The sequence below is a fragment of the Chaetodon trifascialis genome, chromosome 11 (assembly GCF_039877785.1).
Source record: "Chaetodon trifascialis isolate fChaTrf1 chromosome 11, fChaTrf1.hap1, whole genome shotgun sequence".
NCBI lineage: Eukaryota > Metazoa > Chordata > Actinopteri > Chaetodontiformes > Chaetodontidae > Chaetodon > Chaetodon trifascialis.
The window spans coordinates 18235495-18262706 of record NC_092066.1 but is presented as its reverse complement, the minus strand read 5'-3'; the positions used below and the strand labels follow the sequence as shown (position 1 = coordinate 18262706).

Genomic DNA, 27212 nt, shown 5'->3' with positions numbered 1-27212 from the left:
ATGTGAGGGTATACAAATACGTTTAATGGCTGTATAGTGCGTCACTGGTCTGTGGGGGTTTCATCGTGGTTGTATTGGTTATCAGCCCCAACACATCCACCAAGTGGAGGCGACAGATCTCAAAGGATACCACAAGGTGCTTTAAAACATTTGGAAGAAATGGAAATTTTGACAAGAAAAGAAAAATTGAATCAAAATGTTTTCTAATTGAATGTGTTTGTGTTGTCTCTGTTTCATGGAATTCCATTAAAGGAATATTCTGAGAATTTGGGAAATCTTCTCATTCGCTTTCTTGATGATAATTAGATGAGGAGATTGATACCACTCAGGGTCGTATCAGTCTTCTCATCTAAGTTGAAAAGGTCAAACTATTCATTTAAGATACAGATACCCCACTGTCCTCCTAGCTTTGACCTTCAATAAATCCCCACTTAATAAATCCCCATTCAAACCATTTGCTTCTGATTGAATAAATGGTGAACTCAACGAGCCATGGTGTGTTGTTGGTAGATTTTACGGGGAAAATCATAGTTGTTGAAGCCTTGTCTCCAATAATGATGGTGTGAGGGGAGTTGAGTAGCATTGTCTCAGTGTGAGGCTGATTGGATGCCGGTCCAGACTTGTCTTGACAAGGTGGCGACATGGTGGAGTCAGCAGGAGGGACTCTGAGGGGAGCTGGACAACCCATGTTCCTCACAGCAGGACATGACAGCAGTACCTGTGTGTACATACAGAGTGAAACACACACATACACACATATACATTACCACACCTAATTTTTATCAGTATCTTTTATAAGTTTTTCTATAGTGAATACATAAAACTGTTACATTCAGTAGTGGTAGTTATGGATACTCACAATAACAGTATTAAATTAAAAAAAATTAGTATGAAAAGCTATTTCATCCTGCCTCTTGCTTCTTTTCACAATAACAGATTATTGCTCGTCTGCCCATTCAGGCCTGTTTGTCTAGACAATGTGAATAATAATAATAATGATAATTAAAAACACTGAAGTAAAATAAAAACCTCTAATAAAAAATTCTGCTATTGTGAAAAGAAGCAGAATAAATAACATTTCGCATTAATTTAGATTTAATTTTTGTGTTATTTGACTTTTTGTGGCATTCTTGTGTATTTATTCAGTGTAAAGAGTATTTCATACTGTTACATTCATTTAATTTTGAATACTCCAGGTCTCCAAGGTAGCAGTGGCAGCAGTCATAGTAGCAGCAGCAGCAGCAGCAGCAGCAGTAGTAGTAGTTGTAGTAGTAGTAGTAGTCGGAGTTGTGGCAATGGGAGCGCTCACACTCATCTAAATGCTCCGTTCGTTCTATGCCTTTAAGAATTCTCCCGCGCTGGTTCACGAATCCGGAAGTCGACCGGAAGGGGCAGGAATATTTCGCGCCAAATTGAAACAACAGAGCAGTGAGTCTGAGCGCTGAAAGAGACGACTTGAGACACGGACCTCCAGACTCTGCTTTAAACGTTTCACCCGTGGTTTCAAGGTCGAGGAAGGTAATTAGTTAACGTAAAGTACACGCAGGACGTTAGCCTTCACAAAGACTTACGGACGGAACGGGTGTGTGGGTTCGGCTTTTGGTTGATAACGTTTCTAAAAATTGTTTACTTTTTGTTCAGTGTAGCCAACATGGAGGAAGCCAACAAGCTAATCGGCACGGGCAAGAAGCACCTGGTGATGGGGAAGGTGGTGGAGGCGGTGAGCGCCCTGCAGGAGGCCTGCAGCCTGCTGTGAGTTAACGATGTCGCTGCTGAGGCGACATGCACGCGCGCGCATATAGAAGAATAAAGTGTATATTTCTTATATATTATAACTTGACCTGACTGACTTATATGGGAGTTTTTGACTGTAAGAGGCAGTGATGCAAATGATTGGTACTGTGTGACGATGTCTTTTGCATGTGTGTTAAAAACAGTCATGTGTGCTTTCATGCTGATGATAATCTGATGTTAAAAAAGATCCCCCCCCCCCCTTATCATTTCAGAGCTAAAAAGTATGGGGACACAGCAGATGAGTGTGGAGAGGCTTTCTTCTGGTGTGGGAAAGCTCTGCTGGATTTGGCACGGTAACGCTGAACCCGCCTCCTCCCCATCAGTCATTGTTTAACAGATGTAATAGTAGGAGTACAGCCAGGTCTCCTTCTGGATTGTGCTCTGTGGTGTTGGTGGTTTTGTATTTGGGAAATGAACTGACGTATCTGTCGTAGGATGGAGAACTCGGTCCTGGGTAACGCTCTGGAAGGAGTGCCAGAGGAAGACGAGGATGAGCAAAATGTCAAGGACTCCAAAGTTGACAGCACTGAAAACATTGATGGTGAGGAAATAATATCAGATATGATTTTTAAAGCGAGTCGATTCCATCTTTCGATGTGGGTCTTGTGTTTGTGCTGTTTCCTAACTGTCCTCTCCACCGTCAACAGAGAAGACCAGAGACGAGCTGCGGGTTCAGGTGTACGACGCCATGGCGGAGAAGAAAAGTGAAGATGCAGAGAAAAAAGGTGAAGATGCAGAGGAGGTCGAAGGGAAGCAGAGCAAAGCTGAAGAGAAGAGCGGTGACGTGGAAAAGGTGGAGGCTGGTGATGAGCGACAGAACACGGTGAAGGAAGAGAAGGATGAGCAGAAGAGCGACGTCAACGGAAGTAAGACTGAAGGTGAAGACAAGACAGAAAACGGCAAGGAGGAAAAGAAGGAATCAGGAGACAAGGAAGAGGACGAGAAGGAATCAGGAGACAAGGAAGAGGACGAGAAGGAATCAGGAGATAAGGAAGAGGATGCACAAGGTAACCTTTTTTTTTCCTCTGTCCAATCTGATGGCTTTCTGATGCTTGTAATGGCATGTCACCCAATTTGTCTTAACACATTACTGATGTTTCAGATGAGGAACAAGAGGATGATGAAGGTGACGCAGAAATGGAGGACGATGCAGAAGAGCAAGGCGAAGGAGACGGCACTGCTGACAAGGTACCTGTCCAGTCGACTCGAGGTGACCTCAGAATGAGCTGTGAATGTGTGATTTTTTTTTTTTACATCTGCGTTCATGTGTCTGTAGGACAGCGAGGATGAGGAGGTGGGCAACCTGCAGCTGGCCTGGGAGATGTTGGAAGTAGCTAAAGTCATCTTTAAAAGGTAATGGAAGCACCGCCATGACTGTGAGGAGTTTGATCGTCACTGAGCTCCGGCTTCCACGTTAACCGATTTTAATTTTAATGAAGGAACGAGACAGAGGAGAAGCAACTCATGGCAGCTCAGACTCACCTGAAACTGGGTGAAGTTTCTGCGGAATCAGGTGCGAACAAAGTTTTTGGTTCGCTTATCTGGAACATCAGTTTCTGCTAGCTCGACTCTTTACCAGGGACGTATGATTTGGAATTGCTGCCTCTCTTCCAGGAAATTACACACAGGCGCTGGAGGATTTCCAGGAGTGTCTGAAGCTGCAGGTGAAGCACCTGGACCCAGACAGCCGCCTGCTCGCTGAGACTCACTACCAGCTCGGCCTGACCTACAGCTTAAATCTCCAGTACAGCCAGGCCATCGAGGAGCTGAAGAGCTCCAGTACCGTCATAAAGAACAGGCTGGGTATGCGGGGTCGGCCTGCGGCGGCACTTCAGTCACATTTCTGTCCCTTTATCAGCCACTTTTCAACAGAGGACACGTCTTTGAAGTGTTCTGTGTCCACTCTGCCGGACAGACAAACTGCAGGAGGTGCTGGACAAGGCCAACGACCCAGAGGCTGTACCTGACGAGAGGAAGGAGATGGAGGAGCTGAAGGCTCTGCTGCCAGAGATCCAGGAGAAGGTGGAGGACGCCATGGAGGGGCTGAAAACGGCGAGCGCTGCTGCTGCTGCTCAGGAGGTGAAGGGTGTACTTGTACATGGTTTGTGATGTCGCTGTTACCTACAGAACGCTCAGCAGCTTACTCCATAGTGAGGAGTACACTGTTTCAAAAAAAAATAATGTAATAAGTAGCTCCGGTTTTCTTTGCCGCTCTGGTGTCATCAGGTTCAGGTCAGAGCCAACAAACAGTCTGAGTGTGAAAGTGGTGATACTGACTTTACATTCTGCTCTACTGAACACACTGATGACCACATTTGAGTCTTATCACAAGAAACTTTTATATACGTCAGTGCTACACCACCATCAAATGCTTCATCTCACCTGGAGGAGTCCAGGCAGGAGGGTGAAGCTGCCGTCTAAAGGTCCGCTGTGTAAAAACTTGATGCTGACGTCATGTCTTGAACCTGTCAGGACGGAGGCTCCACTTCCTCTGCGTTCCCTGGGTCCACTGTGCAGAACGGCGACTCCTCAGCCAGTTCAAAGGTAGGCTGCACTCTGCGTGTGTGTGCGTGGTGAAAACATGCTGCTGATTCGTCTGACATCTTTTTCCGAGCGCTGATGATTCGTGGTTTGTTCTCTACGCAGGCTAACGGCACACCAACCAAAGCAGTCAGTTCCACCAACGGACACGCCTCCACCGCTGCAGTCTCTGACATCTCCCACCTGGTCAGGAAGAAGGTGAGGCAGCCACACCGTGGGTTCCTCACAGCCTGATGATGGCGAGTAGAGTGACAGTCACGTTTGAATGAACCTGTCTGTGTTTCAGAGGAAACCGGATGAGAGTCCAGTGAAGGAGGGCGTGGTGAAGAAGGTGAAGCAGGATGCCAGTCAGACTAACGGCGTTCACAAAGCCAACGGAGACACTTAACAGAACGGAAGTCGAGAGGTGAGACATGCTGTTTGCTGAGGTCATCACGCCGCCCACCTGAACAAACCATTAGTCTAATCAGGACTGTGCTTATGGTGTGCAGGGTCAGCTCACCTGCTTTCTGCTGTTGACTCCAACTGTTCTGAGGCTGGACCCCCTCCATGCGTTTGTCTCCACCCATGAAGAGATTCACCGACACGCCGAGCTCTTACTGTTGCTGCACTTGTTTGCCGTTGTAAATATGTGCGTCTTTTTTGATGCCTGTTGTAATGTGACTGTTCATTCCCACATGTAAACCTATGAAGTTCAATAAAGATTGTTTGATAAAACACAGTCTGCTTTCAGTGTGTCTGTTGCCTCGTGTCAGATTTCTGCCATGAGGAATACGACTGCAACTTAGAAGCATCACACTGAGTTGACTTAGTCGAGCTAATAGGCCTCATTCACAAGACATTTGACTTGTTACAGCAGGAAAACCACAGCTGAAAACTATGTAACTAACATTTGAACAGAGAGTAGCCTTTGATTGCACCTGTGCTTTTCAGCTGTGGAAAAGGCCAATTCAAGAAACTTTTGCTTCAGTTGTTTGTCATTCTTAAAATCTTCATAAGCATTCATGGGCAGGACACTTCAACACAAACGATGTTAAGTCATGGCAGGATCTGTTACAGTGATGTGTCTGATACTAGTTGAACATTCCCATAGTTGCTGTGTCAAGTGGGACATTGGAAAAGCATTTTTTTGTGCATGTTGAACAGAATGGGGTCGATCATTTAGAATCAAAAGTATGCTCATGTCAGCAAAACAACACATAACTGAGACACACTCTAACTGGCCAGAAATTAAAAAAGAAAAAAATCATTTCAATAGACCTAAACTCACACAGCAGACATCATCTTGACTTCTCAGAGTGAAAGGCACAGGTGTTAATGATTACACTAGAGGGCCCGTGTCAGGACCCCAGCTGTGCACACTGCACACAAGCATTACTGACTGGGCGGCCTAAACAGAACTAAGCCACCGTCAACGTTACTCATGAATCTGTGCTTTGCCTGCTACCACAAGTCAAAATGTTTGTTGAAAAGGCATTTATAATGAAGAAATGTGACCTCTAGAATTATCCAAAGAGAAACCTCAACAGTTTTTAAGCTCATCTACATATTTTTGTTAGTGTGAAACTATGAAATGAATTTAAATCTAAGCTTTTCTTTTCTAAAAACTTCACATTTGAAAGTCTTCATGTTCCAAGTGATGGCTTAAAATCATGATTAAAAAAAAGATTAAACTGATTAAATTCTGGGGGGTTTTTTTGTTGCTCTTTTGGGTTTTTTGTAAAACCCAATTTGTTTCTACATTTCATCACTTGTGTGGAAACATTTTATGACCATCTTGGTCAAAATGGTATCAGAAAGTAAGACAAATCCCCTTTTTTAAAGCTACAGTCCTGTCCTCTCAGGAACCGTTCACAGCACAGGTAAAAAAATATTTTGCATATTGAAAACCACATTTGTTCCTGGCTGGGGAAGACATCGCTGCTGTGAAGCCACATCTACACAAATTCCTTATCTTGCCACTCAGACTGAAGCACTTGCTGAGGAGGCAGCGGGGGATCGACGTAGACTCAAACACCACAGTAGCCACATTCATATTGAAACATATCAGCTTGTCAGGAACCAATTTTTATTAATATCATTAATAATGTGTCATCAGCATCATCAATGAAATGAGTTAGTCTGTTTAAAGCAGAATCAAGTGTGCATTCATTGCCCTTCTTTTCTTGATGAACACTTCAGTTCCACAAAGCGAGGAAGAAAAAGGAAGAAGGGGAGGGGAGGGGGGAGTCAAAGAGGGCAGGGACTGCAGTGAAGGAGGAAACGCAGGGAAAACGACGTCTGGCGGAGCAGGGATCTCCCCCTTCACTGGGATATGATTGGTTTTTCCCTTGTGCAAGAATGACAACAAAAAAATCAAAACAAAAGAAATTCAAAATGGTGCTCTAAAAACAAAGATGAGAGGAAGAGGGGGATTGCTTGCTGGGATGTTGTGTTGGCTGTTGTGTGTTTTTTTTGTTTTTTTGTTCCGTAAAGCCACGTTAGGATTTGATGCAGTCGTCATCATCAGAGGTCTGGCTGCTGCTACTGGTTTCGGACTCGGAACCCTCCTCGACGTTCGCCTCCGCCACACTCCGCCAGGGGGTGAAGTGGAGGGTCACGCCCCGTGCCCTCGGGAGAGCCCCGTTCCTCTGCATGCCGTTCCTCTTCAGCTGGTCAAAGGACACGAACAGTTAGTGTGTGAACGAGATCCCCTTTTCTTCTTCTCTCATGTTTAATTAAGGGGAAAATATATCAACGACTGAACACCCAAACGGACGTTTCTCCGAGTGCTCACCTGTTCGGTTTTAGTCTGGAACTCTCTCAGCTCATCCTCGGTCAGAGGCAGGAAGTTGTCATCATTTTCTGGGTACTCCTGCCAGCCCATGGCCTTCAGCAACCTGGAAAGCATGGTGATTTTCTACTTAGTTGACTCTGTGTGTGTGAGTGTGTGTGCGCGTGTGTGTGTGTGTGTGTATAAAGCTGTTCGCAGTGTCCTACCGGTGCTCTGCCTCTAGGGAGCTGGACAGGTGTTCGGTGTCTGAGTCACTGAGGGAGTAGGACAGACCATTCTCGTGGCAGACTTCCTCGCTGTAGGCTTTGGGCTCTGGCGTGCTGCTTTCACCCTGACAAAATTGACACAGCAAGAAAACTTTGTTTTTTTTCCTTCCAACTGCAAACAGTGACACTGAAGTGGAGCAAAATGCAACAATGAAACTAGAATGTGCACTTAAAATTTTCAGACTTTGGCACTATTCATTTCAGAAGTGGACAGTCTCCTTAAAACTCTCTTAAATGGAGCGTTTTCTGGAACCACTGTGTTCTCCTGTGTGCTGCTGCCTACCTCTCCGGATGTTCCCGGGCTGCTGCTTGTCGTCAGCTCTCCGGTGCCTTCGTCCTTCAGAGCTCGCAGGAACTCGCTCTTACGATCTGGACCGCGGCGCATCAGCTTCAGCCTCGACGGGGCAATGTCTATGGGTGGAGTCGTGCTGGAAGGGTGCTGTAGGTGCAACGGTGCCACAAAAAGGGAGAGAGACAGAGAGAGGGACCGGGTGGAGCAATGTTATTTTTTTTCCCCCAACTGAGACTGAAATTTATTAGCCATGAAATCCATTTGGCCGGTGAGATGTTTCAAAATAGGTCAACAGTGATGAGCCATTGTAACTGACAACAGTGACAGTGAACGGCATACTGCAGACGTTCAGTTCCTGTCTGGTGTGCACATGTGAGTATGCATCTCAGCTGCCGACCACACGAACATAATTACTATGTTTAGATAAAACCTGGGAAAGGCCAGCTACATGTGTCACGCATGCAGCCATAAAACAGACTGGGACTTTAACAGTTTACTCGCTGTGCAGCTCAACATTTAACCAGGAAGTCTGAGTAAACCGCATCATTTAAATACTGTTCCCTGATTAGGTTAGAAAACTAAACGTCTGTTGTCATCATGGACATCAAGTGATATATTCATGTCTCTCCTTTCGTCCTCACCTCTTTCTGGGTGTTGTGCTGTGGTGCACTGACTGGGGTGCTGGGTTTGGCTGCAGAGACGGGGCTGGTGAAGACTGAATCTCGGCCTGGCATGTGAAGGCCGGACTTCGTGATCTCTCTACCACCGGATTTCCACTGGGTGCTCTGGAAGAGAGGACATGTTGTGAGTCTGTGTCGCAAACAAAGAGACCGTTCCACCACAGCGTAGCAAAGCCACTTATCTATTTCATACAAACGTGCTTTATGAGTTCATCTTGCATGTCTGCTGAAAGAAATCAAGCAAGTTGTTTCAATGTTCACACACAGCAACAAGTCCTACTTTGGTGGGGGCCACAGCAGGCTTTGGGACCAGGTTTTTGTAGACGCTGGAGCCTGCAATGGGAGCTTTGCTGCCGTTGGTGGGCAAGGCGCCAGCAGTGGCAAACCCTGCAGAGAAGGCTGTGCTGGGGTCCTCCTTGGAAATCTTCTTGATAACCAGCATTTTGGACACCATCTGTTTGCCACTCGGGGGGTTTTCTGGAGCACAGTCAGTTGATGAAATGTTAGAAAGGTGAGGACAAGAAACTGAACAGAGCTTAAACCGTCTCTTGTTTACTCAAGCTTCATTCTGCTCTTACCCCACACTCCAGCATGGGGAGCCACTGCACGCATCTGAGTCCCAGGCTTTCCAGTTGTTTCAGGGTTGAGGGAAGGCTAAAAGCAAACAACAGGAACCAAATGCTTTAAATGCTGCTGCATTTTCTATTTTCAAGTTATGTTAAAATCCAAGAATCAGAGCAGGTTGTTGCTGACAGGATTAAAGCTAATGGGTCAGTGAAGGGAAACTCTTGTTGTGCATACTACTCATGAATTTAGCATTTTTATCAAAAGGTAAATATGGAGAGGAAATGCAAAATGTTTCTGACAATATTTTTGACATCTAAGATAGCAATAATCACTATTTTCCAAAAAATACAGTCTATATTCTGAACTTTTTCTGTTCATTTAGCAATTCTAATAGCTTTGCCACTGAATCAAGGTCTCTCATATTTCAACAGAGCTTTGTCATTCAAAGACTATGTCAAGGTCGGAGGCATGATTAGGAAAAAAATCAGTGAAGGCTGTCTACTCACAAAGTCCTCCTCCACAAACTTCAGCTTGTCGTCCTTGCTGTCTTTGCGTTCCTCGTTGGGGAACTTGTCCTGGTACGAGGTGCCCTTGCGGGGATGAAAGTTGCCATTACGCTGCCGGTGCCCCACCTGCCTGTCCCTGTCGCCTCCTACCCGTTTGGGGTGGCGTCCCTGGTGGTGGTGGCCATCCTGGGCCCCCCGCGACACTCCATGCCAGGTGGGTGTTTCCTTCCAACATGAGCCCCCCGCCAGCCCACCGTGCCCTCCTTTGGCCACCCCCGAGTCCACCGAGTCATGCCTCAGAAGCAGAGAGGGCTGCTGCCATCCATCACCTTGAGAGAACAAACATAGAGGATATAGTTCTGAATAAAAGTACAATGTGGCTTTGAGGGATACATCAATAAGGTTTCTTTTACTTTCTGAAGTAACACCTGACCACCTTTAATCTGTGCCACTGCTCAACAGTGTTCACCATCTTGGTCTGTGAGCTCAAGAAATCCGAGAAAGTCAATAATTCTGTCAACCGGGTGGCTATTACGGTTACACTAGCACTCGCTGAAAGTGGCAGCATTTGAACATCTGCTTCACTGCTGGCTGGTTAGGCAACTGGCATAAGATAAGCTGAGACTCAGTTATTTCCAAAGTGGAAACACAAAGCAGGTGCCAGGCAAAACCAACAGAGGAAAACACTCAGACTCATTGTGGAGGCAAATGATTTTTCTGAATGCACTCACAGGATGGCGTATTCCATACTTTAAATGGCACTGACACAGGTAGGCAGAAAACTGTAGGGTATGCCCCATAAATCAACCACATGATGAGTTTAAGGCTAATCCATTAAGTCTACTGAGATCCGTTGTCTTTAGTTCACTAAAAAGGAGTTACTAAAACAACCACAACATCTGTCAGAACCTGATAACAAACTCAATAACAGAGCTGAACAGCAGAACACATGAAATTTTGGTCAACTCTTTCTCACTGACATTAGTGAGTCCTGATGACTGGAGGCACGCTCATGCTTTTAAGACACATTTAAGTTCTTGAATTAGCAGAACTGGTGTTTCAGTTTGAGAATGTTTTGAGTCTTAATGTTATTCAATTCAAGAAGTGAATTGAATAAAAAACTGGCATTTACATTTACTTTGAATCCTGTGACATCATACACAGATACTGCTGCACATGTGGCAAAGTGAGCATTAAGCTGCTGCAGTAATACAGAGGGCAGAGAGGAAGCTTATAAACTACAGGAATCATAACCAAGTTTAATCTTGAATGCCTTAAAAACAACCTGCAAACTACAGTGGGTGCTTTCCTGTGATGGACCAAAAGCACCCACAGGGTAAAGAAACACACCAGGAAACACACTTCACTGACAACTTCCTACAATGAAACTACACCAAGTGTTCCTGTCAAGACTACTGGAAGGGACATTTCACAAGATGAAGTTGAAGATTTTGTTCAACACATCTGACTGGCACATAAATCAGCCTTTCTGCTTTCCAAAGCTAAAGGGCAGCACAAGTGAGGGACAATGGGGAGGACAAATGGAAGTAGAGCCTGTCAACCAGGAAGATTGCTGCTGGGACCTAGGATTGAACTACTGCACCTGAATGCATCCTTCCTGATGGTACAACAAAATCCTTCATCCAGAAGAACAACATCTCAGAGACTGAGATGAAACGTAAGTGAATGGTGGTGTGAGACGTCAATAAAACACAGCAAGTCGGTGGATCTTAAGAATCGACCTCAAACAGGAGGAAATCAGCAAAGTGGTACTTAAGAACTAGCACTGCACTACAAAAATGAATCCCGTCAATTCATTCATTTATTCATCAGTGGAACAACACAGTCTGGTCTGTCCTCTCCTTTGGTAAAATCAAATAATGTACATATGGGCTGGCACGGTGGAGCAGCAGCTAGTGCGCGTGCCTCACAGCAAGAAGGTCGCCGGTTTGATTCCCGGGTCAGGCCTTTCTGTGTGAAGTTTGCATGTTCTTCCCGTGCATGCGTGGGTTCTCTCCGGGCACTCCGGCTTCCTCCCACAGACCAAAAGCATGCCCCCCCCCCCCCCCCCCCCGCGACCCCGAAGGGGATAAGCGGAATAGAAAATGGATGGATGGATGTACATATGCTGGATGAGAGGTTTGAATAAGGCAGGGACCTGAGTTATATCCTCTATCACTCTGCTTGTCATCATCTTCAACTACACAAATTCATACTGATCTAATGTCTGAAACATACCAACACTTATTCCATCTTGAGAGCCTCAGAAAGGAGATAAAAGTCGAGACCATTCAATTTGTCTCCAAACTCTACCTGTTCATTCTTGACACAACCACTTCTGTCGATGTGTCAACCACGAACCATGACCAGCTTTGACCAAAAACTCTTCTAGGCAGATGGTGCAAAAGTACACGTGCAGCTGTCCCTCCAGGACACTTTAGTCAAAAGATGAATTTAAAACCCCTCCACACCCATCATCCACCCACACAGGTGTTTCCTCTGTCGGATCAGACCTCTTCTCAGGACTGTGTTGATGTGTACAAACTGCACTTGACTGACATCACTGCATCTCTCTGCTGGCAGCAGGACACAGTTTTTATTCTTATTCGTCCAACTCCCAACAAAGCCTTTAAAATTTTCTTACGTGATTATTTTGTTCCATTTCATTGCGCTGCAGCAGCACTACAGTGTTAGAAGATTCAGTAACTTTTTGCTGGTATTCTCAGTTTCACAGTTTAGCCCTGTGATAAAAACACAGTTAACGAAAAGGTGGTAACCATTCTGAGCTGTTACCTGCTGGAGCACGCAGGGAGCCATTGTTGAAGAAGCCATCGGAGGAGTTGTGGCGGCGGCGGCTCACAGCAGTTCTGCCGTCTCTGTGGAGGTGGGGCTCACCTTGTTTTTCAAGATTGGCAGCAGGGGACTGGAGGAGGACAGAAAGGGGACATGGTTAGTCAAAGTGGGACTAAGCTACAAAAGAGAAACAGCAATTACCCTTGGACCTTTTTCCAGGACTTTTTTCTTTTTTCTCTGTCCTTGTGAAGAAGCTTAGATTAGATGAATACTCTCTGTACACAGAGTTCCTCTCTTACTCCCTCAGAGAACTAAAATAACTTGAAGCTGTCAACACACGGATCTATTCTTAGGGAAAGAAAATGAACAAAAACAAACACCGTAGGAACTAAAACCAATCTTGGATCTTTATCACTAAATAAATATGATTCTACGGAACCAATAAGATCAGACAAACACAGCGTCCATAATTCTTAGTGATAAATCCTGGAGTCACTGCACTGCCACAGCTGTGTGTTTGATGATGTTGACTACAAATGCTCAGTTCCATCTGAATCATGTCCTTGTCATCAGCGGAGGTTCAAAGGTCCAATTAGACTGTGTTCTTCAGCCTATCACTGCAAGCGTCATCTCAAAGTATTTTTATAACCTCAACAGACAATAGAAAGCAATTTAATGTCTGAAAAACCTGGGAGAGTAAACTGCAGCTCCCACCCTGGAGAAGGTATGCATGCGGACGAATCCCCGAAGACAAATGACACTGAGGTGAAGTCATGTGTCAACAGGACACTGACTGTGCACTTATTTCTCTGTCTTGACTCTTGATTTCACACTTAGCTGGGCAACTGCCTGACTCCCAGATTACACTGAGCTCTGGACAGGAGAAACACACTGACAATCTCAGATGGACAGTAAAATGGCTCAACACTTTTTTTAAAGGAAGGCCAAAAATCAATCCACCTAACATCCACCCTTCTTCATTTGCAAACCCTAACCCTCCAATTTTACTTTCAGTGTCGATATTTAAAATGATTATTTGTATTTTCATTCAATATCTAACGTAAAGGTGGCAGATACAGCTTGGATCCAGACCCACACATTCTAACATCTCAATTTATGTCCAGCAATTAAAATAATGTGCACACGTCAATACAGCCAACAGTGAAATCAGTGCTGAGGATATTTAAAGTGCATGTAACTACAGATTAACAACAACTGTGATCAACAGTGGTGATCTTATTCTTTTCTAAGAGATGTACACTGATCACACACCTTTAGCAGACAAATGCTACTGAATACAGCCTGGCCATGCATGTACTTGCTAGGTAGATTAGCTAACATGTTAATTACTGTTACAATCCTGCTCCAAAAAATGCCCACTTTTCCTTCTATCATCATGGCTGATCTTTAGTTAAATGTCCTTATGAGAAAACACAAAAAAAAATAAGAAAATAAAGCCAACTTGGCTAACTTGGCTAGCTAGCAAATGTTCGCCAGCCTTGCCCTGCTGTTACCCAACATCAGCTGAATGGAGAGCACAATAGTTAGGCTGAGCAGCTGCATTCTTCAATAAATCTTCTTAACTGGCTCAAATATTTCTTTTGCATTAATTAAACACAGTCTCTGCTTTGTGACATTGGGTAGTGTCCATGTTATAACAGTGATAACGCTCCCTGGTAGAGGAAAACAATGGACTCAGTGGAGCAAACTCGTATATGGTGCTGTCTGCCTGTTACTTTCCTATTTTGAGATACCTCATCATGCATTATGTAATGCAAGATGGAATATTGATTGCTGTCTTACTTAACTTACCATAACTGTTAAGGCAGCTAATTCTCGTTCAATGTTGACTTTTAAAAAGTGATGTTAGATGGACCACTAATTATTATTTAGGATAAAAATCAAATCCTTGCCCAACATAAAAATGGCCATAAACAGTCAGACTGCATAGTGGAATGCAAACAAAATTACCATTCGGTCTGAAAATGAGAATAACAGGAAGATCAATAACTGACCAGGTGGATATGACAGCAGCAGGTTGAGTATCTGGAGTTTTCACTCAGCTATGGCAGTGATTTCAGAAAACTGGGTTACTTCACTATAATGCAGCTTCTAGTGAGGTCACATTGTCATATTCCAATATTGAAAAACCCTCGTCACATATCATGATAGATCTATTTCTACTGTGAACACCTAAAATCAGCCCATTCCTCACACACAGCAAATTCACACACTCTTTGGTTTATATGCAAGAGCCCTAAATTCTATCCAAAAAATAGCAATTGTTTCCCATTTGGGAAAGAACATTTTAGATTTAGTTATGCTTGGATGCAAAAAACCAAACTGAAAAAAAAAAAACTGAAAAATCCTCCATGAAATCCTCCTTGTTCTTAGTCTTTTTCATAAAGGAACACAATGTAGGTGAGCCTCTGTGAACAATGCATTGACTCCACTGTCAGTCCCCGAGGGTGGCAAACACAAACAAACTCACAAACACATATACACACACACATGTACAGACACACATTCACTGAAAAGTGCCTCTAACGGTCATAATTTCAGGCTGTCTAAATTGACATTTTTTCCTGCAATCAACTAGCACACTCTCAAACACACACACCCTCACACACACACACACCTTGGCAGGCTGGGGCGTGGAGAAGTTAAGCCAGGCAGGGACAAAGTCATGCTGCGCCATTTAGGTCCAGTGTTTCCGGTCAGTGGATCGAGGCATCAAACCTCATGGCCAGGATCTAACAAAAGAAATGGACAGTAGGAACGGCATTTACAAAATTCAGATCCTGCAATTTCGCTTTTTCGTGCTCTTCTATCTTAAATTTTGTGTCATTTCTTCCAAGTGTTTTTGTCTACCATCAGTTACTCTGAAATTCACTGCATAAAGGTCTCCCTCAAGACAAGCCAAAAAGAGTCCTATTCTTAGCAGAAAACAACAAAGCTGCAGCTGTGCCTGTGAAGCTGATAACTGGTTGACAGCCTGGATGGAAAATAACTTGCACAGCACAATACAAGTATTACTTTGCGATGTGTGTATGTGATAAATTTATACAGATCATCGTGCTTGATTTTGCTCAGCTCTCTAGTTTGACTTTAAAACTATCACATGGAGGAAAACTAACACCTGCTACCCACAAAATGTTGACAAATGACTTATCAAGGACCACACTACAATAGTTCATTTAATGGCTATTGAGTATATGCATGTCTGTTTGCCCTTGCCAAATCAGTCAGGTGCAACTTTATCATTACCCCAGAGTCTGTGGCTCTGAAGTCCTCTGCCTCCTCTCTCAGTCCGGCTGGGCTTGGGTCCTCAGGCCTATTGGCACTGATCACAGTGTGTGTGCACTGACAGATGGGGAGCAGCACACGGACAACCCCTTCTCCACCTCCGCCAGGACAACACAGCCCCTTTCCCCAGAGGCAGATCCCTTCGTCCAGGGTGAAACACTGGGAGATGGGTCAAAGGGTCACAGGAATGATCTGGAATGGCGATCCAGAGAACTGGCCAAAGCAGGAAGCAGATTTCTTAGCAGAAGCACAGAGATCTGTGAGGGACCGACTTCCCTTCTTGAACCAGATCCCCAAGCAGCTCCTGTGTCGGTCACGTCTCTGATGAATTCTGAGTGCTACTGTTTCCAGTATGGGTAATTTTTTCCCAGGCAGATTGAATCCTTCACCAATCTATTTGAACCATTTGCTCTTATTGTCAGGAGTAAGACCTGATTGGACTTGATGTTGACTGGTGAAATGAACTGAGCTGACAGGCGATTTGTCCCAACGGTGAGGAAGAGCCAGCTTGTATTATTATTAATACAAGGAAGCAGTCTGTGAAAGTTGTCTGCCCTGGAATATGCACAGCAGTTTGTGTAGCAGTTCCACTTTGACACCAGATGGGGGGGAGAGAGACAGGCTTTGTCCTGCCACACTGCGTGCCAGTATGTCTTCACGTTGGCTCACCTTTTACCGAATCATTTTAAGATTGACTGAAACGCACGCATAAAAGAAAAATGAGTTCAGAGACAGTCTTTCACTGGCAAAGGAGGTCGCTGAAACCCACTGCTCACCTCATTAAACTGATGAAAAAGACTGTCTGACTTTGAAGAAAACAATGCTCGAAGGGTTCAAAGTCACATGACAATGAAGGAAGTAAAACCCTATGTTACATCGCCGTCATTTTCGGTTTTGATTAGAGAAATGGAGATGCTGCTGGATGATGCATTATAATGCCATATTTATCTTTAGGTGTTTTAATATCACATTTGTAACATGCCCATTTAATTATCTTGGGTTTTCTTATTGGAGCAGATACAGGGTAGAGCTCTGATTTCATAGATATGCACGCTCAAAGGCTAAACAAAAATATTCCGCCAGTCAAAAGGTCTTTGTGTCATATGATGCACAAGAGTCCTTTGACAGCAATTAAAACTTGTCCAAAAAGAAATCAACTTCTTGAGACAGGTCAGCCAACTTCTTTTTCTCGGGGAAAAAATTAAGGTTGAAAAATAGCATGTGTCCAAAATGAGTCGAGTGGGTCTTTCCTTTTCTTCCCAAATGAGATTTCTCTAACACATAAATTTCAGTGCAGTTTTCTCTTGCTGATGCTTCACTGGTATCTGCACAGGAACAGACTGGACCTGCAGGAAACATAAACAGCGTCAACCTTAATTCAGAAAAGCTCCAGGTTAAAACATACACCCACACTAAACTCAGCTGCCTGTTTATTACTAACACCTATCTTAACTGCTTCACAGAGGCCTTTATTCAGCTGTATGCTTACAGTGCTGTTGAATTGTTAAACTGATATACACTGGGTGGACAAAACATTTCACAAATTTAGGGCTGATCATTTGATTAAAATATTATCAAAATTGTAATAAGGCCAAGTGCTACATCCAAATTGCAGGAGGTGCAGATTTTGAGAAAAGGCAAAATGTGTCACAATATACCATTATGAATGAAGCACTGTGGTGCTTCAGTAATGCCCCAGCACCAGCACCACAAACTACAACTTCCAAAGCAACTATTTTGTTGAATCAACACCAGTAAACAACTGTTGTATCAAACTCCATTAGTTTTAGTTAGATGTAAACTGGCAACTGAGAAAACAGATAAAGTAAGACTCAGACGGTTTCTTTATTGATCCCAATTTGGGAAATTACTTTGTTAAGCTTAATCCAACACATTCCTTCATATCTCTACACCTGTCTTACTGTGAATATCTACAGGAGATATCTCAGGTATTGTGAGAGATGCTCCTCCTTCACTGAATACCCTTATTAAACATTCAAATAGCTTCCAATTCAAGAGACAACCAATGTCTTAAAAGAAACTGTGTCTGACACTTCAAATACATTTTGAGAGGTAAGAGAGCAAAATCATGACTCAGTGATCTGAGAACCATTTCATGCTGAAAGCTGGCTTTTATAAAATTGTGTCGGCTTCGGTAAATGAAATATTTATATCAGTGTAAAAATAACTTGAACACTTTCTTCCTCGGTACTTCACTGACTGCTGCGCATCTTAACAGGCCTGGCAGTTTGTGTGATGCTCGACTGAGCTGAGGTTTACAATCTCAACAGTGAATCCTGTACCTTGTTAAAGCTATAATATAGCTTTAAGGTTTATATAAAAATAATCCCTATATGTACAAGCTCAGAGCTACCACAGACTCGTTCACGTATTCCCACTGAACTATTACGTAACAGCTCACAGTCAATGAGTTTGCCACGGACGCGGGCTACAATGTGCAGCACAGGCATTTAATCCACTGTGAAACTACACTCAGATGAATGACGGCAACGCAAATACTGACAATTTTGGAAAGTATCGACTTTAACATTACTATACAGAGTAGGAAACCCACATGTTCAGAGACACTGCAGCACACCAATCCCATACACAGTAACGTTACATGCACGTTTCACCACGCTAACTAGCTGAATAATGTTATACATTTAAGTCCAGCGAAATAAATTAGGCCGCAAAGCGGCTGTGGTGTTTGCTAACTAGGCAACATTAATGACTAACTAATAACGTTATCTGATCTGTCCTAACTCCGCTGCTAGCTAACTCTCTTTAGTTATCTAAGGTTAACGTTAGCCTAGCAATTGTTAGCTAATAGCTCGCATTATCCAGCCTTTTAAGTAGCGCACGAAAACTGCTAGGTAGTTGAAATGAATTAGTATGGTTAAGGGGCTTAGCAAAGTAAAAATGCATTTAATATGTCCAAGGTGGCTTAAACTGTCTATTTAAGCAGCTGTCACGAACATACAATATAGGTAAACAGACCTGGCTTCGTTGGAACAACACAGTTTCAAAATGGCTACCTTAGCAGCGGCAGCACACATTCATCAGCTTGCTAAGTGCTAGCGAGCTAACTTGCAGTGTTTCATGACGATACCGTGTAGCTGTTACCTTCTCCTAAGCAAGAGGGCCTCCGGTAGATACTTATTCCAATATATTTATAATCTGCAAACATTAACGAGTTACCACTTTTTCGCAACTATAAACTTCTTTAATAATGCGGCTATTGGTGTTTGTTTGGGTTTTCGGACTCGGGGCGCTTACCACTGGCGCTGGCACTGAGGGATTCGAACAGCCTCAATGATGCGACGTTCAAGATCTTTCGTTATTATGCAACTTACTGAGGTCTACTGTGGTTTTTTTTTGTAAGTCGAGTCGGCTTAACAGTGCACCCTCTGTAAACACTTTTCTTTTTAAATCAAACGACCTGCACACATCTGACATTACTAGATGACGGTTTTCAAAATGTTCATGGATTAAGGTGTTAGTAGCACGTATATTGGTATTTTGTCATCTTGAATATAACTTAATACCTCCCCCGTCACAGACAGCCAAACCAGTCGATGTCAGAACTTTCTGGCAATATCAGGAGTCAGGCGTATAATCGAGCACCAATTGAATGGCGATCAGCAAACGACCTTTATCTAGTTATCGTTAACTTTGTAACCATTAATAATGCGTAATTGTGTTTGTAATAGCTTTAGCGAACGACTGAATTGCAAACAATTAAAAGGAAACATATAGGTAACATCTGTGGCTTATAGGTTATTGCAATATCATAGCTTTGTATTGCGTCAGGTTGAGCAAGTGGCTATTAGAGGTTGTATGCTAGCCGTTAGTAGCACGTTAGCCTGGTAACTTCCAGATTGCTTTTCTTATTGGGAGTGTTTTATAACCAATTAACGACGTGTCTTTTTAGATAGGAAATGATTAGATTTGCATCTGGAAGACGCATAATTTCTGGGGTAAGAAAGCGAAAATTTGACAAATGAGCCATACCGCTTGCTTATACAGATTAGTTGTATGTGCCAGCGTTAAGTAACATTCAGAAGTCATGATGTTTGTGCACTTCTGTGGTTATTATGCTCTCAGGTTCCAGTATGGAGATGTCTTCAGCAGATAACCAAGGCACCAGACTACATCACGAAAGCTCCGCTGCTGTTTCACTCTCAAGCCTCCTCAGCGTTAATTCCACCAAGACAAACGTCCACCAACAGGTTGCTGAGCATCAGGCCTGTAAGATGGCCTGCCTCACGCCTCTGCCACGGGGATTCACGAGACACCTCAGAGAGAGCCGACAGCAATGGGGGGTTCAGTTTGAGGGCCCTCACCCAGGCTCCCAAACCAGCTCTGTACCTCGGCTTCTCTGGGCTCATCCCTTTCGTGTCTGCTCCTCTCCTGATGGCTGCCACGCAGTCCTTTTACCCTGAAGTGGCATATGCTCAAGTGGTCTATGGAGCCTGTATAGTCTCCTTCCTTGGAGGTGCCCGCTGGGGGTTTGCCATCCCTGCTGGTAGTCCTGCTCAGCCTGATTGGATGAACTTGGGCAACAGTGTGGTGCCCTCACTTCTGGCCTGGCTGGCGCTGCTCTGCTGGGACAATATTACAGAGGGAGCCCTGATTGTCGTTATGGGTCTGGGTCTCTCTTTGCACTATGACCTGACACTGCTGCCTGGTTACCCCTCCTGGTTCAAAGCCATGCGAACTATCCTCACTCTTGTCGCCACCTTCTCACTCGTGGCTACTCTTACAATTAAACATTTCTGTCCTGAGAAGAAGATCAAAGAGATTTGGAACTGATTTGGAACAAATGGGACTCATGTGTGGCATATAATTTAGAAAATGAATAACAACAGTTTGCAAGTTGCAAAACAGGCACAGAAATGTCGAATATGTGAGGGTTGAGATTAAAATATCCGAATGTAGAACGAGACCGACTTTGAAAAGAATGAAACATTTATCAGAAAACATCTGTGGAATCTTATTCTTTGCTCGGAGAGCCAGACAAAAAGTACCCTGAATACAGTGTTTCTGAATATGGGGATTTTACATGTGCAAATTTGACACAATGGAGAAACGTTGGGAGTATTTGCATACTTTTCCTTTCCATTGTTGTGACTCCACAATGATACACGTCCAAGCCACAGCTGAAGGAAAGCATGAACAGCTGTTTGTGGGAGTTTCTAAGCTGCTTTCCTTGTCTATTAAAGATGAATTGTACAGTAGAGTTCTTTTATTAAAAGTTCCCAAACACGCTCAACCTTCCTCCTCCTTTAATGACTTCATTCTGAGGAGCTAAAGTACAGAATACAGAGGTCTAAAGATTGCATCAGTGTTAGCATGTATCAGAGAGTTTTGCTGGGGGTTGACATTTCATGGAGATGTTCAGTGTAAATCCATGAGTGCTGAGTCTCAGTGGCAGAGCTCTTACCTTGGACGTGTGCCACATCTGTGCCAAACAGCCTTGATGCTGTACAGCCTAACAGATGATAGCAGAACCAAGTTCAAAGTGAGTTGATGACAACAGAGTGTACTGAGGGGTACTCTTTTTCATTTGACGAGGAGCCACTTATCCAGTGAGATGTCAAATGTAATCGAACAGAGCAAATATTGCGACTGTAGCTTGTTTGTGCAGTGCTGAAAGTCCTCTGTTACAAACATTTACAGTCCGCTCAGGAGGTGTTTGTCGTGCACAGGCTCAGTGTGATGTCTGCAGTGGAGAATCCTTTGTAGTCTAATTTTCCAAACCACGGAGCAACTTTACAGATGCCGTTTTTAGGCAAAGACCAAATTATACCATCACTCAGTACACCAGGGAGGCGCTTAACTCCTATGAAGTTTATTAAGTCTGAAATCAACCAAGAAAAGATATTACTGTTGTGTCACAATTAATATTCTGTTGTCTGCCAAGGAATAACAATACATGATAGGAAATACTGTTACTGTGCAACGGCTCTACTCAGCAGGCAAATGTGATGAGCTCCAACATCCAGAGAGGAAACATGATAACTTAGCAGAAAGAAGGTAAACACGTCCCTAAACATGTGCATCGTCTTTTAGTTATGGAACGCAACATCGGAAAGCTGAAATGTAAATAAATTTCACTCGCTGATGAGTGAAATGATAAATGGTGACTAAGAGGCACTATTATTTACAGTGTCACATGTCCAAAGAGGATCCAGTGAAAGTTACTGAGCGATAACTGCACAGTGGTGAGCTGTTCAAGTGTCCAGTTATTTACAGAAATCACTTACCATGAAACTTTGGTCCCATTATTGAATAGACTCAAGTGGTCTGAGAAATCTTCCAAGTAGCAATGCACTCAGCTCAAACCTTTCTTTGTGGAAAAATCAAGAAAAACTTAAAAAAAAAAAAAAATCAGTGTTTTCACATCTTACCCAAGAACAGAGTTCATAGTCCCCAAAGGACTCGAACACTTCATCCAGAATAGAAGTCTGCAGTGAAAAAATGTCCTCATCACAAGGCTCGCTTTGTCTGTACACAAACGAGGAAAACGAGTGTGTTGCCACTCTGACGGTCTTGTAAAGTTATTTAGTGAATTGAAAATAGAGACACAACAGTAAGCGGAAGCTGTTTTGGCAGTTTTCCAGTTTCAGATCTGCTGTTATATTCTTATGTTCAGTGAACGTCAAATGTTCAGGACAAATAAAAAAAGAAAACATGTCTCATTGGCCTACTCGAGACAGGAAACACACTTTTTGTGTTTCTTAAGGTGCAGCTTTTCTCCAGTTTATGCAGTTTTGGGACGTTCAGGTGCTCATATTCCTGGCTATCAGAGCACAGCCAGTCCGCCGTCACAGCGGCTGGTGATCATGTTGCCGACTTCAGTCCAGGTGTCCAGGTGAGGGTCATAGATTTCCACAGAGTCCACCGTCACAGGGGCAGAGAAGTCCCTGCTGGCAGCTCTGCCCCCAACGGCGTACAGCAGCCCATTAACCGCTGACACTGACACGCCTGCACGAGCTGTAGACATCGGCGCCACCTCGATCCATTTCTCCTGTAGACAGAGAGACAGAGGTGAGGAGGACATTGGGACACAGATGTTACTGCAACTTAATTGTCACTGAAAGGTCTTTAGCTACCCGTGTGAGTCACACTTCCTGCACTTTACCTCCTCTGGACAGTACTTCTCCACCGTCTCCAGCGCACCCAGTGCCTCATTCCAGCCGCCCACCGCGTAGATGCAGTTATTGAGGCAGGCGACGCCGACGTAGGCTCGACGTGTGACCATGACGGGCAGCGCGCTCCATCGGCGGGAGATAGGGTCATATACCTCGGCCGAGCGCAGCTCCATTCCTTCGTCACTGATTCCTCCAATCACATAAATGAACCCTGGAGGAGAGGACAGCACTTGGTTCAGAGCTTTCAGAGCTGCACTGGATTGTATGAATTTATTTTTCAGGGAATGCACCTTGTAGCTCGCAGCAGCCAAAGTAGTAGCGAGGGACCGCCATGCTGCCGATGACCTCCCACTTGTTCTCCTCTGGGTCGTATCGTTCCATGGTCTTCCCGATCTCAGAGCCAATCCAACCACCTAAAGAATGGCCGCACAGTCAACAGAGTGTGGTTTGGGTCTGGGGTTTCCTGAGACACTGGTTATGAGTTATCGATTAAAACTGACGCATTTATTATGATTTCACAAAGTAAGTTGGTTGAAGTTGTTTAGCTTTTTGCTCTCCATGTTGTTTAGTTTTGCACTGATGAGAGTCAATCACACAGTCTTTCTGGGTCTGTACTTGTAATATTTTGTTTCTTTCTGTTTACATTTTTGGTTATTTTTAAAAGCAGAGTGGTTTGATTAATTTCAGCTATAGCTGAAATCTTGACTGCCAACGTTTGTCATGTCATGTCATGTCCCCAGTCTGCAATGTGAGGTTTCTACTATAAAATCCTCTTATACACCACACAACTGTCTTACAGGCTGAGCTGTTCTGACCATGACGAGCAAACTGATCTTTAAGTGTGAAACAGGTGGAGTGCTTATTTAAAACTAAACCATCAGTTTGTGCTGAATGCATTTCGGTTAAACATGGTGCTTGTGTTACTGTGGCATTTACCAAGTGCATACAGAGCTCCGTGGCAGGGGCACACGCCAACTCCACAGCGAGGAAAGTTCAGAGACGCCACAGCCGCCCACTGCTTGGTCACCGGGTCGTACCTTTCTGTGCAGTCAAAAATCATCGAATCTTTCTCCCCTGGTGAAAAAAAAAAACAAATTCCATGTCAGACTGAAGATCATTGAAGCTCATTTATTTTTTAGCTTGAACACAAACACAAGACAGCCTCAGCTGTCTCACCTCCCACCACATAGATCATGCCCTCCAGCACTGCCACCCCCAGCCCGCTGCGAGCCTGGTGCAGGGACGACACGGTGGTCCAGTACTGGTTAAAGGTGTCGAAGCGCTCCACACAGCTCAGCGCCCGGCTGTCACTCCATCGGCCGCCCTGCAGACGAGTGTAGCCTCCTGCCATGAAGAAACAAGCGAAGGCCCGAGAGTTAGCATCTCTGATGTTTCTAATTAGGACCATCATTTAAACTGCCTTCACTGACCAGAATTCATCCGGCTACTTTTCTACACTGAAGAAAGTGATATGAAAGCAAACCTATGGCATAGAGGTATTTCCTGGCTTTTCTTCTGGGTCTCATCTTGGCCGGTTGCAGCTGACTGTACATCTTATTTTCTTTGGGAGACTTTGTGACTTCAGTGTATTCCTTCAGCAGAGTCTGCAGCGCCACCCGCAGGCTGAAATCTGTAATCCCTTTGTTGACAAATTCTAAATGTTTTCAATGCGTCATCTAATCAACTTTACAGTAATATTGTGACTGTAAATAATAAAGGATGTAAAATATGAAAGCGGAGCGCTACACTGTACGCCTTCCTTACCCTCTATGTACTTGAACAGTCTCTGTGGGGAAAGCAGAGGGAAGCGGACCGGCTCCAGCACCTCCACTACATGTTTTTTCCTCTTTGCCACATCTTGGAGAACCCAGTCCATGGCTGCAGTGAATACCTGGTACTCATCCTCAATTCTCAGCTCTTCACTCCTCAGGAGCCTCACCAGCTGATCCTTCGACAGGCCCCTGAACTCATCTGTGACACACACCTAAGGGGAGGTAGAAGCAATCAATGAGGATCGAACTTGGAAATTACAGTGTGAGTTGAAGCTGAACAGCAAAGTGCTGGCAGAGAGATGAAATGGCATACGTGCAGGTATTATTTCATACCTCCAGAAAGTGAACATGGATGTAGTTCTCAGTGAACTCCAGCATGTCCATGCAGGCAATCTGCTCCAGGAACTGAAAGATGCCCACACAGTTGGAGGGGTCCATGTGGCCCTTGAGGAACTCTCCACAGATAGACACCACCTCGTTGAGCTGCAGCATGTCTGCTGCCACCATCAGCTCCTGGACATTCTCCACTGTCACACTGATCACCCCTGATAGCAAAGAGCACATGTTTGCATTCAGAAAATGGTTCAAAATCCGACAGAATTCACTCCACATAATGATTGGGGTATCGGGATCGATGCAGACCTGTGTATATGAAGTCCAGCAGAACCTCAAAGACCTCCGTCTCCACTCCAAGGATCTGCACCTCCTCTTTATCCGCCTCCCTCATCCCCCCGGAGAACAGAGCGGCGAAATACGGGCTGCTGGCGGCGAGCACCAGTCGGTGGACCCTGAAGACGCGGCCGCCAACCTTCAGCCCCACGTCGCAGAAGTCGGTGCGGAGCCGCATCTTGTTCATCTGGGCCAGGATGAGTCTGGCGTAGCGGTCTGAGGCCAGCAGAGCCTGCTCGGACGCCTGGGTCGCCATGGTAGCATCACCACCACAACAAGTGGATTTGGACACAGAGGAGGAGGACATGGCAGTGGGGGCGGCTCTGCGTTAACATGGAGGCCGGTATTCCCAAAACCTCATCTCTAGTGAGTTTCGGCATAAAACAGGCCTGAAAGGCACAAGAGCAGATTGCATAAACACCAAAACACAGAGTCACTGACTCACTTCATGGTTGTGTAACAACGCAGAACTGAGGCATTGTGGGCAATGTAATCAGAGATGAACGTATATAAGCCTACTTTCTTGACGGTTTCGTGTTATGACACACTGGTGCATTCACTGTCTATTACTCTGCTGCTGTACGGGCTATAAAAAAGGCACCTGCCGTCGCAGTTAGCCGGGGACGCTAGCCGACAGACAGCTCGGCGGGGTAGATTCAACCATCACCTTCATCAGTAGCTAAAATGCTCAACTGAAATCAGACCGCCTCTCTGCTCGACCAAGCCCTGCTCAGAGAATATCAACTCACAGAGAAGAACATCCCTCTATAGACATTAAATGTCAAAATTCATCTTGTTTATAGCCGCGACTTACCCATAAGTTTACTGATGAAGGATGCAGGCAACTTCCGTCGTCCTGCAGACTGTCAATCCTTTTTTCTTGGATCGACTGCACTGGTCTGGTAGATGAACCTCAAGTCATGACTAACCAATCCCCGATAATGTTGCATCTTGTGTGAGTTTGTGTCGTCAGTGACCCTCGTTGACTCTCTTGAGAAACAGAAGTGTGAATTACACAAAGGTATGGCTTATATCGTCTTGTTTTAACATTATTATATTATTTTGCTGTCACTTTGGCTCAGTTTGCCCAAGAATTCACCCCAAATTTGTTATCACAGACGCCGCCAGATGGCAGTGTTGCCTTTGAACAAACAGCTAAACAAATAAAAGTCCTTGACAACAAGCCACAGAAACCTACCATGTAAATTATCATAGTATTCTTAGCATGTCAGCCCCCATCAGAATGGTAATTTTAGATGTAGCTATCTTCCACTGTGTTGGCTGCAACCTCTTCCACTGGGGACTCAGCCAAGCCTACAACCTAGCCTCCTCATAGACAGTGGCAACGGGTTGTCCAGTTTGTCTTAATCAGTAGCTTGACATCAAATTAGTTTAAACATTATGTTGGAAACCTGTTATTACATACAGAACTCTAGCACTGCTTGGGCCCATTAAACCTGTCTAGTCCACTGAACTGAGGTGAAAAAAACACATGTGACAGTTACAGGAAAAAGTCCTGTAACTGTCACTTGACTTGTATTTCCTGCTATTTCAATGTGTCATCCAGATTTAAACAGTCAGTGGTGAATGCGAGTATGTGGCGGCATCGACATTGGCCAGTTAACAGACCTGGCAACCCTTTGTACGGCACAATTGCTTGGTTTTCCCTGTTGTTGTCCTGTATTGTTAAAAATCCAGTGTTTTGTCTCCCTAAAGGACATCCACTATGTCCATCATCTCAGCTGAACAATTCACTTATTGGACACAGCTTAAATGGACTCTTAACAAGCCAATATAAAGGCAAAGTTCACCCTCTGAACTGAGTGAGCTTTGAAAAAAAAAACAAAAAAAGAAACAAACTCTGTCGCCTTAATGTTCCCCTTCTTAGCCAAATATATCAGGAGGAATTTGAAAATGTAGACGTCAAATGTTTTCACAGTCAACGTCCAGCATAGATCCCTCCATGATTAAACTTGAACTCAGCAGTGTTTTAACCTGTAATGTGATATCTTTCCATGTAAGCATCAGTCTTAACATGCCTACGGAGAACCAAAAAATATGAAAATGTGGACAGCAAAAGTGTTGTTCATCCTCAA

General features: G+C 44.3%; 4 protein-coding genes across 11 annotated transcripts; 2 read left to right on the top strand and 2 right to left on the bottom strand.

The window, feature by feature from the left end:
• Positions 1-1382: 1382 nt before the first annotated feature.
• LOC139339045 (histone-binding protein N1/N2-like) lies at positions 1383-5048 on the top strand. 4 transcript variants are annotated; one of them, XM_070974480.1, is made up of 14 exons: positions 1383-1518; positions 1642-1752; positions 2007-2087; positions 2229-2335; positions 2442-2801; positions 2897-2982; positions 3071-3147; positions 3234-3307; positions 3409-3597; positions 3710-3873; positions 4267-4338; positions 4441-4533; positions 4622-4741; positions 4827-5048. In XM_070974480.1, the coding sequence occupies exons 2-13, from the start codon at positions 1652-1654 to the stop codon at positions 4721-4723; spliced, it is 1506 nt and encodes a 501-aa protein (XP_070830581.1). In that variant the 5' UTR covers positions 1383-1518; positions 1642-1651; the 3' UTR covers positions 4724-4741; positions 4827-5048. The 4 variants fall into 4 exon arrangements, with proteins under 4 accessions (XP_070830581.1, XP_070830580.1, XP_070830577.1 ...); XM_070974479.1 differs by having other exon boundaries at positions 4622-5048; XM_070974476.1 differs by lacking the exon at positions 4827-5048 and having other exon boundaries at positions 3710-3882; positions 4622-4787.
• Positions 5049-6364: 1316 nt separating this feature from the next.
• gpbp1l1 (GC-rich promoter binding protein 1-like 1) lies at positions 6365-18835 on the bottom strand. 3 transcript variants are annotated; one of them, XM_070974022.1, is made up of 12 exons: positions 18798-18835; positions 15480-16864; positions 14851-14965; positions 12213-12342; positions 9420-9748; positions 8925-9000; positions 8627-8823; positions 8308-8451; positions 7658-7813; positions 7315-7439; positions 7112-7214; positions 6365-6986 (listed from the first exon to the last, which is right to left on the bottom strand). In XM_070974022.1, the coding sequence occupies exons 3-12, from the start codon at positions 14908-14910 to the stop codon at positions 6816-6818; spliced, it is 1491 nt and encodes a 496-aa protein (XP_070830123.1). In that variant the 5' UTR covers positions 14911-14965; positions 15480-16864; positions 18798-18835; the 3' UTR covers positions 6365-6815. The 3 variants fall into 3 exon arrangements, with proteins under 3 accessions (XP_070830123.1, XP_070830122.1, XP_070830125.1); XM_070974021.1 differs by having other exon boundaries at positions 18645-18820; XM_070974024.1 differs by having other exon boundaries at positions 18519-18813.
• A 512-nt stretch (positions 18836-19347) lies between these two features.
• LOC139339009 (transmembrane protein 69-like) lies at positions 19348-20793 on the top strand. The gene is made up of 2 exons (XM_070974428.1): positions 19348-19498; positions 19626-20793. Exons 1-2 carry the CDS (start codon positions 19460-19462, stop codon positions 20331-20333), a joined length of 747 nt encoding a protein of 248 aa, XP_070830529.1. The 5' UTR covers positions 19348-19459; the 3' UTR covers positions 20334-20793.
• Positions 20794-21351: 558 nt separating this feature from the next.
• ipp (intracisternal A particle-promoted polypeptide) lies at positions 21352-26018 on the bottom strand. Of its 3 annotated transcripts, none has more exons than XM_070974425.1 (10): positions 25931-26018; positions 25090-25505; positions 24781-24992; positions 24440-24659; positions 24159-24314; positions 23852-24019; positions 23612-23749; positions 22966-23088; positions 22666-22886; positions 21352-22551 (listed from the first exon to the last, which is right to left on the bottom strand). In XM_070974425.1, the coding sequence occupies exons 2-10, from the start codon at positions 25421-25423 to the stop codon at positions 22327-22329; spliced, it is 1797 nt and encodes a 598-aa protein (XP_070830526.1). In that variant the 5' UTR covers positions 25424-25505; positions 25931-26018; the 3' UTR covers positions 21352-22326. The 3 variants fall into 3 exon arrangements, with proteins under 3 accessions (XP_070830526.1, XP_070830528.1, XP_070830527.1); XM_070974427.1 differs by having other exon boundaries at positions 24159-24305; XM_070974426.1 differs by having other exon boundaries at positions 25090-26017.
• Positions 26019-27212: the final 1194 nt, after the last annotated feature.

Excerpts from the sequence above, each read along its gene's own strand:
- gpbp1l1 (XM_070974022.1), bottom strand. The coding sequence starts at position 14,910 with ATGGCGCAGCATGACTTTGTCCCTGCCTGGCTTAACTTCTCCACGCCC. Across the intron at positions 9,749-12,212 it reads CTCCCTGCGTGCTCCAGCAG|GTGATGGATGGCAGCAGCCC; the intron begins GTAACAGCTCAG and ends TGTTCTCTCAAG. Across the intron at positions 8,452-8,626 it reads CTGCTGTGGCCCCCACCAAA|AGCACCCAGTGGAAATCCGG; the intron begins GTAGGACTTGTT and ends CCTCTCTTCCAG.
- LOC139339045 (XM_070974476.1), top strand. The coding sequence starts at position 1,652 with ATGGAGGAAGCCAACAAGCTAATCGGCACGGGCAAGAAGCACCTGGTG. Across the intron at positions 2,802-2,896 it reads TAAGGAAGAGGATGCACAAG|ATGAGGAACAAGAGGATGAT; the intron begins GTAACCTTTTTT and ends CTGATGTTTCAG. Across the intron at positions 3,308-3,408 it reads TGAAGTTTCTGCGGAATCAG|GAAATTACACACAGGCGCTG; the intron begins GTGCGAACAAAG and ends CCTCTCTTCCAG.
- ipp (XM_070974425.1), bottom strand. The coding sequence starts at position 25,423 with ATGTCCTCCTCCTCTGTGTCCAAATCCACTTGTTGTGGTGGTGATGCT. Across the intron at positions 24,020-24,158 it reads GAAATACCTCTATGCCATAG|GAGGCTACACTCGTCTGCAG; the intron begins GTTTGCTTTCAT and ends TCTTCATGGCAG. Across the intron at positions 22,552-22,665 it reads AGAAGTACTGTCCAGAGGAG|GAGAAATGGATCGAGGTGGC; the intron begins GTAAAGTGCAGG and ends CTCTGTCTACAG.
- LOC139339009 (XM_070974428.1), top strand. The coding sequence starts at position 19,460 with ATGATTAGATTTGCATCTGGAAGACGCATAATTTCTGGG. Across the intron at positions 19,499-19,625 it reads GAAGACGCATAATTTCTGGG|GTTCCAGTATGGAGATGTCT; the intron begins GTAAGAAAGCGA and ends TTATGCTCTCAG.